At 37.5% G+C, this 14,448-nt stretch overlaps 2 protein-coding genes across 3 annotated transcripts in view; one reads left to right on the forward strand and one right to left on the reverse strand.

The window, feature by feature from the left end:
• The window catches only part of myom2b (myomesin 2b), a 26,512-nt gene extending 25,198 nt beyond the window's left edge, over positions 1-1,314 (reverse strand). The window contains exon 1 of the mRNA XM_020615658.1: positions 1,233-1,314. The gene's annotated coding sequence lies outside the window, so the exon portion shown is untranslated. The remainder of the gene's footprint in view (positions 1-1,232) is intronic.
• Positions 1,315-6,864: 5,550 nt separating this feature from the next.
• On the forward strand, positions 6,865-12,388 carry rnaset2 (ribonuclease T2). Of its 2 annotated transcripts, none has more exons than XM_020615654.1 (10): positions 6,865-6,985; positions 7,870-7,988; positions 8,545-8,599; positions 9,586-9,635; positions 9,730-9,787; positions 10,497-10,561; positions 11,127-11,240; positions 11,451-11,496; positions 11,663-11,737; positions 11,907-12,388. In XM_020615654.1, exons 2-10 carry the CDS (start codon positions 7,876-7,878, stop codon positions 12,096-12,098), a joined length of 768 nt encoding a protein of 255 aa, XP_020471310.1. In that variant the 5' UTR covers positions 6,865-6,985; positions 7,870-7,875; the 3' UTR covers positions 12,099-12,388. The 2 variants fall into 2 exon arrangements, with proteins under 2 accessions (XP_020471310.1, XP_020471311.1); XM_020615655.1 differs by having other exon boundaries at positions 7,916-7,988.
• The last annotated feature ends 2,060 nt before the right edge of the window (positions 12,389-14,448 follow it).

Raw genomic sequence — 14,448 nt, forward strand, 5'->3', positions numbered from 1 at the left:
TCACTCAATGTTCAGGGCACATTGCACACACAAGTTTCATACTTGAGTTTAAAATAAAAGATAAGGAGCTCAGTTAGGACATAAGCTCTACATGAGCAGGATCACTATGTCTACATTATTAAAAGGATTTGTCATTGGACACTTAAATAGTCCTTATTTAACAAGGGGCAGGCCTGAAGCAAGAAACTATGAGCAGCAGCAGCAAGAATAGGTTTCTTTTCCCCAAGTGTTACGTGGCATGATACACAGTAGCCAGAATACCTGTTGGTACTCCTCTTAAATCACACACATACATAAATACATTACATAATTACTGATCACAGCAGTGCTAATGTAACATTAAATTTGTTAGCAAATGGTTTTCACCAGTTGCAGCGCCAGTTTGTTAGGTACGTTGTTAGCCAGTTAAAATTTGGGATGTCGGATTGATCCCACTTCAAATAAAACATAATAATGACTATATAATACAATGTCCCAGAGAGGCCCATGTTGAAATTAGTAAAGCCAGATCAATTTATCAAGTAACAGCACCCCTGAAATCTCTCTGCAACAAAACTTTCCTGTTGTTTTGCACGGTATTGCATATGTGTGAAAGGCATCAGTGTCACATCTGACTGTTCCTGCTTGAAAGTTTGAGCTGCCTCTCTTATACATGAGGAAAATATTAAAATTCAATGTGCTTCATTAAAAACTGTGTAGTTCACTCACTGGCAGTTCTGTGCATTGCAATAGGCTTCAGCGGTTTAACAAAGCACAGTGGGGTGCTTCTGAAGGCTGTCAAAATCTTAAAGCACTGAGGTACCATGGACAGAGGTTGGATTAATATTGCCAATGATCAATTTAAAATCATTTGATCAGGGTTTTCCTCTGTAATACTGTAACCTCACTATGTAAAGTGCTTGAGATGATTTTTTGTTGTGATTTTCTGCTATACAAATAAAACTGAATTGCACTAAATTGAAATGAATTGAACATCCATGGGAACATTTTCACACTTAGCTTGGGTTAGTTAGGCCTTATTGTTAGTTTAATGTTACCCAGGTTAGCCTTACTGTTTGAGCCTAGTCTGAATATTAAAGCAATTTTTTTTCATGTTTAGTTATGTTTGAATTTGCACACTTACCAATAGCAAGGCTTAATAACACAGCTACTATTAGTAATAATATTAGAACAATTAAGGTCCTGCAGACATTTTGGTTATAATTACTGTTGACTTGGAGTGTATTGTGTACCTGCTGTACTCTTTAACCACATATCGACTCTGTTTGTGGTGGTATTCCTGGTTGTAATTCCCACGTCTGATCCACACTGACATTGCAACACTGTAGACACGGGCCTGTTGGACCAGCAGCGCACACACACAGACATTGTAACGGAGTACAGTAGACCCTCTCCTTTAAGTCAGACCAGCAGCACAGTGACACCAACACACAAAAACCAAACAAGGGCTTCCTACCCTAAAGCACTGTCAGAGAGACAAATCTGATGTAGTCTGCTGAAGACAGTTGTAAAGGAAAGAGATGGTTAATTGTGCTTTGGAGCATTTGGGCTTTTGGCAACAAAAATCAAAAGAATCAGAATCAGAATCTGCTTTATTGGCCAGGTATGTTGGACACAGGAGGAATTTGACACTGGTACATCGGTTCTCAACATGTATGTATATATCCCCATGCAAGGGGCAAGTAAACAATAAACCAGCATAAGGATGTGTAGTATAACAAAATAAGCAGTATTAACAAGCAACAAGCAGTGTAAACAATGCAAAATAAGCAGTATAAACAAATCTTGTCTTTCTCTGTATTAATGACGACCAATATGTTTGTTTACTGCCTTGCCTCCTGCAAAGAGAAAAGCCCTCCTGGAATTTGGAAACATACTGTAGATGGCAACACTGTCACACACCCAGACACATACAAACAAACAGCAGTATACTGGCGGCATTAGGATAAAAGGTGAAGCTATTTTGACTTGGAGATGCTGGCAATAAAGATGTATGTACATACTGTACGCACACATTAAAAAAAAAACTATGAATGTAGATGAATGTTGGACTAGATATGGACCAGTGTCCATGAATTTCAGTTTTAAATCCAACACTAGCAGTTATAGCACATTTATTTTGATTGAATAATGTTATTTTCCACTTTAATGATAAGTTAAAATTACAGCTCTTATTGTAACAAATTTCTGTTATTCACATGAGCTGAACTAGCAGCAAACCGTAACGTATGGCATGAATCTAATCACTGGAATGAACAGAAATAAATTGAAAGGGAAACTGTCACAAACAGATGCATCACTAATAGTTCTTTCTTCAAATATGTCAACAAAGACATTTGGCCATCTTACTGTTGTTTGCAGCAGTGTAATGAAAACCTTAAAAAACAATTACTTAGCAACTAAAAAGACTGTTTGGAGAGCATCAGCCATTTTCAGAGTGTGTCATAGATTTAAAATGCATTCGTCATCCAAAGATATAAAAAAGACAAGTTTAAGGTTGGTGAAGTGACATGCCACACTGGCAGTCCAGTCTCCATTTTACTACCCACGGTGTTGCAGTACATCACAGAGGTCATCTTGACTAGGTCATGCCTGAAGCTTTTTTGTACATTTTGATTATGTTGCTGTGTGTTTATGGTGTACATTTACACTTTAAGCAGGGTGCATCAGCACTGAATTTAAAGTTCAGATAAAGGATTACATTTGATCTGTATTGATAGCAGATAAGTTTTGATGTAATGAAAAGTAAGATGAGTTAGAAGTGTCTTACTTTCAGGCAGCATTTGTTTTCCCAGTGATTCTTATTTGGTGGGTGTCTGATACAAGGCAGACACCAAAGAAAGGGCATAGCTTTGTCATACATCATGAACACATGTAGTGGAACATGATTGCCTGACATCACCTAGGTTCTCAAAGACCAGAAATAAAGTCAGATGAAACATGAAGCAACTTCCCCTGCCCAACCACACCCTGAAAGCTATAAGATGCGTTGTACTGGCAAAGACATTCGTGTTTCCACAGCTTTGAAGTCAGTGCCTCAGCAACTGTCAAGCACCCATTCACCCAAACAGATGATAGCATAGCGTCATATATACTGACCTCAAACCTCTTATAATAGTTTGGTGTACCTCCTGTTAGGCTTTGGATTTACTCATTGGTATATATCATTGGTCTTAATTTTTCACGGCCTGTCCAGCAGTTACACAGTTACTGAAGCACTCTTTGTTCCTTTTAGGTAAAGCATACATTTATGCACTAGCATATTAGATATCACAAAATGCTTTACAATAAAATATAAAAGCAACATAGGAGATGTTTCACTGCCTCCAAATAAATAAATAAAAAATAGCATTAAACTCATTTGCCATCAGATATGTGCTCACTGCAGACAGGTCATATTCTAGTATCATTCCCATACCCCCATGGCTGACCTGTGGATGAGTCAGTCTGGCCAATACTGTACCAGCACAAATGCCTGCCAAATGACATCTGACTCTCTCTCTGCAACAGCAAACCTCTGATGTTCTCAACCATAACTGTACAAACCTCTGAAATTCTCTAGCTTAATTTGTTATGATCAAGCTAGAGAATTTCAGAGGTTTGTATGATTATGGTAGAGAACAAAAGAGGTTTACTGTGGCATTGGAATAATAGTGTCTAGTTTATCTTGTTTATTAAGATGAACTGTTTTTTAGTGAATATGTGCATAAGGTCAAGTTTAAATGGAGTCAACACAAAGGTCCCACAGCCATACATCAACAATTTGTCTAGTGAAGCACATGTATGATAAACACACATGGACCTTCTAGCCACCTCTCTTGTCCCAGACAAGAAAATTACTGTTATCTTCATTTTATACCAAGTGATTTGCTGCACATCCTTCATAATTCACATCCTGTCATTCATCACTTTGAGTATGATCAACTCTAGGGACCACGTAACATCCCCAGGCCATCCCCTGAACTGTTCTCTATACCTCCATATCAATTGGGTTTGGAACAAAACTAGATGAAAAGTCTGAGGATACACAGGGGATAGCAACACAAAACTAAGTGTAAGGTTGTCTTACCCCTTGAGATTTCCTTTGCAGCGACTTCGGTTATCAGCCTCAATCCACAGGGAGTCAGCCAAAACCAAGTACAAGGCTAACAAACCACCACCCGTCTCCAGCTGACCCCCACCCGCCTCTCCCTGATGCCTTATAAGGAAAGAGAGCTGCCTATATATAACTAGTATCCTTCAAGACTCAGGGCCGCTACAACCTGCGAACTATTTAATTAACAGTCCAGTTTTTTTGTGGCAGACGTGTTAGCCCAGCTGCTGGTTTCTGGCGTGCAGGCTTAACAGCAGGTTTGACACTGCAGAGAATTCCATCATGCTGATGTTATGGGGACTAAACAGCATTATTAGTTCTCCAGAATAGCTAAAATGTGATGAGCTTTCTCAAGTACCACTATAATAGTGAGTTGGTCACCTTATATTCTTCCATGCCACAGTGGCATGGTAATTGAATAGTAAAACATTTTAGATAGAATTTCAGATCTTATACAAAATGCACTTGGAAACTGAAAATCTTTTTTCAAATTTAATGTTGCATTACAGTATATCTACATTAAACAACTGCTTCAATGATACATTAAAATCTAGCAGCTCTTTACTGTTGTCCCTCTCTATCTTTCTTCATCTGCACTTAGAGACGTCTTGAGACACTGTGCCGCATGCTGAGCTTTGGCCAGGGCCTATTTATAAAACTAGATACAGTTGCAGTTAGACTATTCCTGACACAGTGGAGGAGCTGTGAAACATCTGAGGTGAAATTAAATGAGGTGAAAACATGGAGTTACATTTGAGAAAAGAAGAATGGCAGAGTGAGTGATTAGGGAGGAGCATGTGATGAGTAAGTGAAGCAGACAAACAGAAAAGTGTGAAAGACAGTAGCCAAGAAGACAAAAAGGTGAAAAAGAACATGTGGCAGATGAGTTTATAAAAGGTGAAATCTATAGATGTCTGCATGACTGTGTGAAATATGTGAATGGGTTTGGAAGAAGATGGAGGTTACTTTAGCAACAAAGAGAGTAGGGTAATATTTAGTTAATGGTCATTTTTTCCTGTCACATTCAAATCAGAAATACCAAGTGTGTTAAAAAGATGGGGTTAGCATTTTTGTTGAGAGGTTAAACAATGAGTGGCAAAAGTCATTTTGACCCTGCACTAAAAATTATGTAAACATGGGATACATGTATTTTTCATGAATGGTTAATTTAAAAATCTTTATTGTCTTACAAAAGGGCTATAAGCATCAGGTCCATGTAAGACTCATAGAACTTTTGTGCACTATTGTAGTACTTGTTTTTCTTCATTGTGTGTGTGTGTGTGTGTGTGTGTCTTAAAACAGGACTTACCGGTAGTTCTGTCTGCGGTTGAAAAGAGCCCTCTGTTGGTCATGTGGAAGTACACTCTGTTACCAAAGCCCAGTGATATTTTTAGTACATTATGTTGCTGGCCTCCAGTAAAGTCCTGCTAAGCCAGGACTCCAAGGTAATAACAAGGTGGCAATTTTTCAGCAAGCTGACTGAAGAAGAAATAACGCTGGGGGAAAAAAGTCCTGAACATTAAAAAGATATGTACATACATGTTTTGTTGTATGATCAATCTCTGCTTCTGCTAAAAGGATATTACATTTTGACTGTTTCTGACATTGCAGTCCCTGTAGACAGAGAAAGATCAATTAGTTTTTCATTTCGACTCCCCTGACATGCTTAATTTTACACATCAGGTTATAATGAGTCATTATTTAAAAGTAACCCTTGGGCACTTCATACATTTAATAATTCGGGCTTGTTCAATTCACTTTAAATTATGAATTGTTAGAGCATGGTATTTTACAAACTCAAATGACTGACAGAATATTTGCCTTCAGCTGAAGAAAAGTAGGTAGTACTGTTTCTTAAAAAGATTAAGAATATGCCAACTTCTGCCCCAAAAACGATACTATAAATTGTACTGATCAAATACACAAAAGCATATTTTGACTTGGTTTTACACACACCAGGATCTGAGGCATTTTGATACAAAATTATCAATTTACAGCAAAGTGTGTTCATCTTGGGTTTTTATAAAGCTTTTCTTAGGTCACATGATGTCTGTTCAGCTTGTTGAGCTTAGGGACATTGGATGGCAGCTTGCCAAACAACTGCAGCAGCTGTAAAAAAAAGAATTAATGCACAGAGCAGCAATGGAGATGACCAGTAAATACCACAGTATGTTGAGTGTAGTCCAACTGTGACATATCCATCCTATTATGACTCTGTCAACATATATATTTAAAACATCCAGCATATACATGCAGAATTTGTGGTGAAGACATTATTGAGCTGAGACAAAAATTGCAAATGTCACAAATGCTGTTGCCAAAGCACTGAAGTTGTCCAGACTGTTTTCATCAATTTTCTCTCCAGAGTTGAAATCAGATTTAAATGGTATTTATAAAAATTTAGTTAGGCTGAAGAACTTGCATTTCTCTCAAATCTGATTTAGTAATCTCCCCAAAACAAAAACGTATGGCTGTGTGTAGTGGTGTTTAATCACTTATACTATAAAACTTAGCTTAGCGTTTGCTTAGAGATCATGGCATTGTAATAATTTCTTGTTAAACATGAAACAAAATGTGACCAGAACTGCCCTACAATTATTAAAATATAATGGGATTTTATCATAGTCACACTGGTACCACGACTTGTTTTGAAAGGAGCGCTTGTACACGATGAAGGACATCGGTGTGATCGGAACAATAAATCAAGCAGCACCACACATGCCTGTGATGACGTATGCCCACTGCAGAGTCCACGATTGGTTGAGCAGACAGGTAGGGAAGTGACTGGGGGAAGTAAACAACAGGCTGTTAGTACTTATTGTTGTGTATAATGAAACGAGAAACCGGTTGTTTGGTAACTACGAATCTTTGTTGCAACATATCTAGCACAAGGTGAGGCCAGTTAAAACTGAACTTCAAGCTTAACTACGTTACTCACTGTAAAAGTTATACTCTGTTTAGGAGTTTGCTTAAGTTTTACGAGTTAGCTAATGTTTAACCGTACTGCAGCTTTACATTAAGTTAGTATTAATTACAGAAAGCGTGTTAATGTGTAGATACCGGACACCCACGTCGATGTTTAAGTTAACGTTAGAGTTCGCTTGACTTTTCACTGAAATGTCTTTTTAAACGACTTCATAAACATAAGTTGTATTTAATTGGTGTTATATTGTTGGACAGCGGTTTTCTACGATTGCTGTAATGATAGATAGCTGCTATGTTTCTAGAAGGTAGTTTTTGAATGGTTACCGCATTTGCAAGTTTCCCACTGTCACAAACTTATAACACACTTTTACCACATTTTGAGAGAGATCTATCCAATTATAATCACTGGCATTGGTTTTAAAAATAGATCATTGATATGCTGCAGTTTACTATTGCAAACCGGCCCAGGTAATGTGGACAGGCTTAAGTGAGATTTCATATGCATTTTACAGTGTAGGCCCATTATTGTTTGTGTGTCTGATGAAAATGCTTAATTCAAGGGTTTGATGAGTTCCCACTAAAGCTGTCACATGAGGTCTGCTTTACCACCAACCTCCCCCTTTAACAACTCCTACCTGTTTTAATTCTGTGCAAATGTCTGTTTTCGCTAAATAAACTAATTATGTATTCCGCTTTTTAAATTTATATATGGATTCTTCAAAATCCATTTTACAGAAATGCATCTAAATGACAAAACATGAAGAAATAAATATTTTTACTAAATGCTACTTTACTACACTCTGTATGTAATTAGTTATAATGTAATGTTCACTAATGTGTTCTCTGACCAGTTCTGGATGAAATCAGCTGTTTACTGTCAAATCGGATTTATTCCAGACATGAGGCATTGCTCTGCTTTCTTAGTCTGCCTGGCAGCAGCCCTGTCCTCTGCCATTGTGATTTCACATCCGTAAGTACAGCACAATAATATAGTATAGTACAGGTGAATATGAGAATAATCCGACTTTCTTTTTTACACTTTATTTTGTAGATTTAATTTTAAATTGATCAAAAATCTTTTTTTTCCACTGATCTACACTCATAATCCATAATGAGAAAGAAAAAACATGTCTTTAGAAATGTCTGCAATTTTTTTTTTTATCATTAAGTGAAAGCATTCAGATCTTTTGCTGTGCTTTGTTCCAAACTGTGGTCAGATCCAATCTGCTTGCTTTAATTATCCGTGAGAAAGCTGTAGTTGGTGCCCAAGGGCCTTTTTGAAGTTCAGAATTAAGGGTCTGAATACTTTTGTAAATACTAGATTTGAGTTTTTGATTTTCATTAAATTAGCATTAAAAATCACAGACATTTTCACTTTGTCATTATGAGTTACTGAGTGTAATGTAGTAGAGTAAATTCTGCAAAAAGTTATGAGGCCTAAGTCATTTCTTGAGCCACTGTAGCTCAAAACAGGTAGCTTTTCTGTCTCGGGTGTGGCAGCGTTGACCTGTGTGTGTGCTTTTCAGGCACACGTGGACCAAACTGATTCTGACCCACCAATGGCCCACCACCTTCTGTGGCGTGAGTGTCTTCATGTCTTTAGTTCTTTTTTTTTTATATAGTCTTTAAAAAGAGGATGACAAAGTGTTTGAAATGCTCTTTACTCTAAATTGTTCATTTGTTTTACTCCAGTCATGTGTCACTCACAGGCCCCTGAGTGTATAATCTTTCAATATCATGTGATATCTGAGTCATGGGACAGTTTTAAATGTTCCAAATCTCGAGACACAAAACACACATCCCTTATTTTGTACTTTTTAGTTGCATGTTTCCTACAAGAATAGGTTTGATTTGTCAGCGCTGTGGTCTTGTTAGGAAATATTTATGGCAGTAGTGGAAATTATTTTGCAGTTTATCAGTTCTGTTTAGTAGTTCTCATTTGAATATTTCTTGAAGAAAGCTTATATTCTATAGGGAGCTTAGATTAAACTCCAAGTCTCAGTCCCAGCTGAAGAAGTTTACACTGGTAAGAAAAAGTGAGAGAAGCATTTGGGATTACCTGGTCTTCTACATGAATTGGTTAAAAAATGTGATCCAGTCTTCATCTAAGTCGCAAATATAGACAAACAATATGTGCTTAAACTAATAACACACAAACAGATAATTTGTTGTGTCTTTATTGAACCCAGCCATTAAACATTCAGAATCATACTCCCTGGATGTCTGGTGTGAACGTCTCTCTGAGCTCATTCCACAGCATTTGGGTCGAGGCCCGCATATTGTAAAGTAAATATTTGTATATATATAGACAAAACAATGACTTGGTTGATCTTAGAATGAGAAAAAAAATTACAGCATTAGAAATAATCGTTGGTTATCGTCCTCACAGTTACTTATCAAAATTAATATTGTTGTCATTGCAACCTTTTTTGTCCCTGCACTTGTATTTCAGCCCAGTGAGATGGAGCCTGCTCAGTATTAGTGAAACATGATCACTAATGACAGATTTATCTATTGGGCTTATGTGTCTAAATGAAATTTCGAAAACTATTTTTTATATGTTTCAGGTGGAACACTGCCATCCCAATATTAGCTACTGGACATTACATGGACTCTGGTAAGTGTTTGTGTGGGTGTGTGAGTAGTCAGGTATATCCATTTTAGGGGGTGATAGGGAGAAATCTAATATTGTGATACTTTCTGTTTTCCAGGCCAGATAAAGGGAATGATTGCAATTCATCATGGCATTTCAACTCTTCTCAAATAGAGGTATAACGCTGGTCAGACTGAGTGCCTTTATAATTAGGTGAACATTTTTTTAATGTCATTTATCTTTTTTTATCAAAAAATAACAGACTTCAGTTTACATCAGTGGGATAAAGCTACTGGCAGAATACTTCATTCTTCAGAGTATATTATTTTAAAGGTGCAGCAAGTCGTTTGAATCCAGTACACTTTTTGTCAGATTCAGCACATATTTCATTGTGATTCATTAGCTGTCCATTCTTTGTGTGGGCTGAAAAAGAAACCTGGTGTTCAGCCTACTTTCTAATTTGCATGACATGCAGCATCACCAGTTGTTGTGATGTTTGCAGTAGTAGCAGGAGAGTTGTGAGTATCGCTGTCTGGAGCCCGTATGCTGGCTCGCCTTCTCATGTTTTTGCAATTTGGCCTCGCTCTGTAACATTGCCTTCTTTGTTAGCATAGCTGAAAACCTCGTCATAACTGTAGTTTTGTAAAAAACAATCTAAAGAACTAATTCTCACTAGTTTTTACTCCCTTGTGCTTTGGCTGCTGTTTGTGTGCTTGCATGTTGATCATTTGATGACATCTTGTCAGCTATGAGAAGGAGATGTCCACTTCTCTTTTAGTCACCCAGCCCAGTTTTTTGTGTTGTTGCCTTGGCAGTGTGCGTCCATGATTTTGGGGAGGGGGCTCTGGAGGGAGGGGTGTATAATCTGTTTTTGTGTGTTTTCAGGACCTGCTTCCAGACATGGAGAAAAGTTGGCCTGACTTGCTTCACCCCGCATCCTGTTCATTCTGGTATTCAATAATTCAGTCCTTTTAAATAACATTTTTGTATCATAGTGTACCACTTCCACAAAAGTATTACATGACTTCTGCATTTTTGTTTGTCTGTTTTATTAGTACATCCTCAAATGGATTCCGATAATGCAAGTAATGCGTCATAGTGATAAGAACTATTGTAATATACCATGCCCTACTGTACCATACCCTGTACACTGTCAACCATGTAGGGGCTTATATTACAGCAGCTATATCTTATTTCTCTCTAAAGCTGAGAATTGCCTGAGACTGAAAACATGGTGTAACTGACTAACAAGGTGCAGCGTCACTCATTTTACAACAGAGTTACAGTGATTACAGTTGACAAGCACACTGTCCTTAGATGTCCTTTATTAATCAGCTTTACTTTATCATCATATTCAGACTTCAGGACCTTTGGTGTTTTACCAACTAATGCAGATGCTCCATGACCTTGAAAATCACTAATAATTTACCAAATCAAGATACCATTGGTCTTCATATTTTATATTGTGTTCCTCGCTTATGTGACTTATTGTCACTTATTTGTCTGTTTCAACAGGAAGTACGAGTGGCACAAACACGGTACATGTGCAGCCACAGCAGATTCACTGAATAGTCAACACAAATACTTCAGCAAGGCCCTGGAACTATATCACAAAGTGGACCTGAATAGGTACAAAACATGTGCACGTACACACACGCACACACACATACACACCATTGTCTCAATTCTTCATTCTTAGTATTGTCTTCCTGACATTCCTGTTAATACTGTTCACGTTTGCAGTCCACAGTGTCGTTCACACACAGAGACATAACGTACATATTTATTTTAAGTCACTCTCAAAGCCTCAAATGGAAATCTCTGTTTCTGTTACTGTAGCGTCCTGAGGAAGTTTGACATCACCCCTTCAGAGAAATACTTCACAGTAGGTTTATTTATATTTTAATATCAAGTCATGGTGCATTAAAATCTAAAATGTTAGTGATAAATAAAGAATAATCTTCTGCATGAAATTACATTGTATTAATAAGGTGACAGCTGTTGCCTCTTTCTTTTGGTCTGCTCTCTGCTCCTAATGTGTCTGTCTGTAGTTTTCTCAGATTGAAGGAGCCATAGAGAACTTCTATGGTGTCAAAGTTAAGATCCAGTGCATCCCTCCATCAAAGGTACGCACACCTTTTTCTGAATTTCATTCTAATAATAAAATCATAGTTAGCTGTTTGCATATTTTATGATCCTACTTCTAAGAAATGTTGAGGTTTTTGTGCCTGGCATAGCTGTTTTTAAGATGTATTTCATATGTTAGCTGACAGTCTGTTTTTTGTTTTTTGACAGAATGACGATATCCAGATTTTGGGACAGATTGAAATCTGTTTTGACCTTGACTTTACTCTGATGGACTGTGAGAAACAGTTTACCATGGAAGCATCTAAGGGAGACTGGGACTATCGCGTTGCTGTTGACAAGGCATCTGAGTTCAGTGTGTGTGACCATAATATGCCAGTTTATTACCCCCCTCTGCCATAAAACACAACATGCAACAACACACTACAAATATATACATTACACTGCACATATATAAAAACATACGGTAGAAACTAGGGATGTAATGATATTTGCAAATTTGCGATATTGCAATTAGAAAAATGTCCGGGTGCCGTCATGGAACTGTGACAGTATCCACCAGGATATTACATATGGTTATTTCACTAGTAAAACTGCGTTCAGGTCACAGAATTTGAAACTCGCATAGTGAATGGTCCATCATCACCTTTTAGACCTGCTGTGTTGCAGCATTTCAGTTTTTTTTTTTTTTTTTTTATACACCTGCCACTAAAAAGAACCACAAGTGATCCTAAAGGCTATCAAATCATCAGACCCTGTGAAAATACCAGCCCACACACACTTGTGGTCCAATAATTGAACATTAATTGCTGCAATAATATATTATTTTTTGTTTGACAAGAGGGCTGCTACTGACTGCTGCGTTATCTTTTGTTAAGTCATACAACAGTTCAGTCATTCAGTGCCAGTTCATGCCAAGTTTGTGCACATGCTTAGGTCATGGCTGGCTACTTTTATTTTAATTAAAAGTAAAGCAGGAACACTTCAAGTTAAAAAGGTTAGTAATGGATGTTTCCATCTTTTTTCTTCAGTTTTTAATATTGTGATAAATATCATTGTGGACTTTTTATCTTGGCAGTACTGTACCATGAGTTTATGGTATCGTTGCATCCCTAGTAGAAACAAATGCACTCTTTGTTTACAAGTCAATTATACTGTAATTTAGTATGCACACACACACACACATGGACTAAATATAATTTTATTTTTCTCAGGCTTCACAATGGACATCATAGCTTGAATGATCATATGCATGTATGCCAAAAATGGACTAGTACAGATGTATATTATTGAACTGTAAATGCTGGCTGTGCAGTGTTTTGAAAGAGATCACAAAGTGCATTGTTCTGTTTATATCCTGCAAAGACTCACACTCCACTACTTTGGAGGGCTTTAGATGGAATTATGTCCCTTCCTAACTTTCAAGATGAGCCGGACAGCGCACAACATGTTGTTCCACGGCACAGCAGGGGCATCATAGTTAGTTCAGGTCAAGGGAGGGAGGCACACATGGAATTTATGGACTGCATCATTGGTGTTGTGCGGACAAGTGGAGCCCTGGTGTGTGTATTTGTGCTTTAGCTGCAGTGTTGGGGAGTAGTGAACTACATGTGATTAAACTAGTAGTTTAACTAGATTTTGAAGTAGTTTGCTGATAGTTCAGCTTCATTCATATTTGCATAGTGATTCAAGTAGGTAAATTACTTTAGTGGACGTTTTGTGTAGTTAAGTACTGAAGTAATTTTAGGCAATAAAAAGAAATGAATAATTAAAAACATTTTTTTTACCATGCTTTATGTGCAAGGATGTTATGGCTACGGCCGAGTGCGCTCCCAGCACCTCGTCCGCCTGCCTTGGTCCCATCAATGACAAGATGGGGCTGTTATTTAGAGCAGCGTTCAAGCTGTTCATGTTGTCTAAAAAGGCTCAAGTTGAAGACTGATGTTACACAATTGACAAATGGTAAGTTCTTCCAGTCTGAAGTAATTGGTAGTTTACAACACTATGCATTCAAAGTATCTTCCCCAACACTGCATATGTGCTATGTAAGTATTAAGTTTTTTTTTGTTGTTGTTGTTTGTTTGTTTGAGAGATGGGATATTTAGTTATTAACTAAATGCTTTGACATTGTGATAACTAGGTTAATCCAGTAAATCAAATAGGCAGTGTTCTCTGTTATTAAATCACTACACAAGGTATACTGATCAATACACACTTTTAAGGGCTTTGGGGACCAGGGCCATAACTTTTAAACCCACAGTGTACTTACTGAAATGACTATTTGTACCGTTTTTTCAGTGTCAATAAAACAATGTGTATGTAGTCAGTTTGCCCTCTAGTCATCAGTGAGTTATTATGTAACATGCAATACTGACAAAGTGTGTTCGTTTACGTTTCTAACATGCAGCTTCCTGCATATAATTTTAAATATATTCAAGCCATAAATAGAGCTTGGTCAGTAAGTCTACAGTATATCCATGTAATGTAATGTAGTCTAGTAACAACACTATATTTCTCTGTCCATATTTGCACAGTGTGTATGAATATGAATGCTGTGATCTCCTTACAGAGCCTCAATCCAGCCCATAATACTGAGTCTCCTCCCACAGCTCGGCTCAGCTCATTAACTAAAGGCATCTGATTGCATTTACAGTAGTGCTAAAAAGCCCCGAAACTACGATCCCGCTGTATTCTACGGGTTGAAAGCCCAAGTCGCCCGTGAACACCTGAGCCAGGTACAGCATCAGCCAGC

Source organism: Monopterus albus, unplaced genomic scaffold (genome assembly GCF_001952655.1).
Source record: "Monopterus albus unplaced genomic scaffold, M_albus_1.0 scaffold168.1, whole genome shotgun sequence".
Lineage (NCBI taxonomy): Eukaryota > Metazoa > Chordata > Actinopteri > Synbranchiformes > Synbranchidae > Monopterus > Monopterus albus.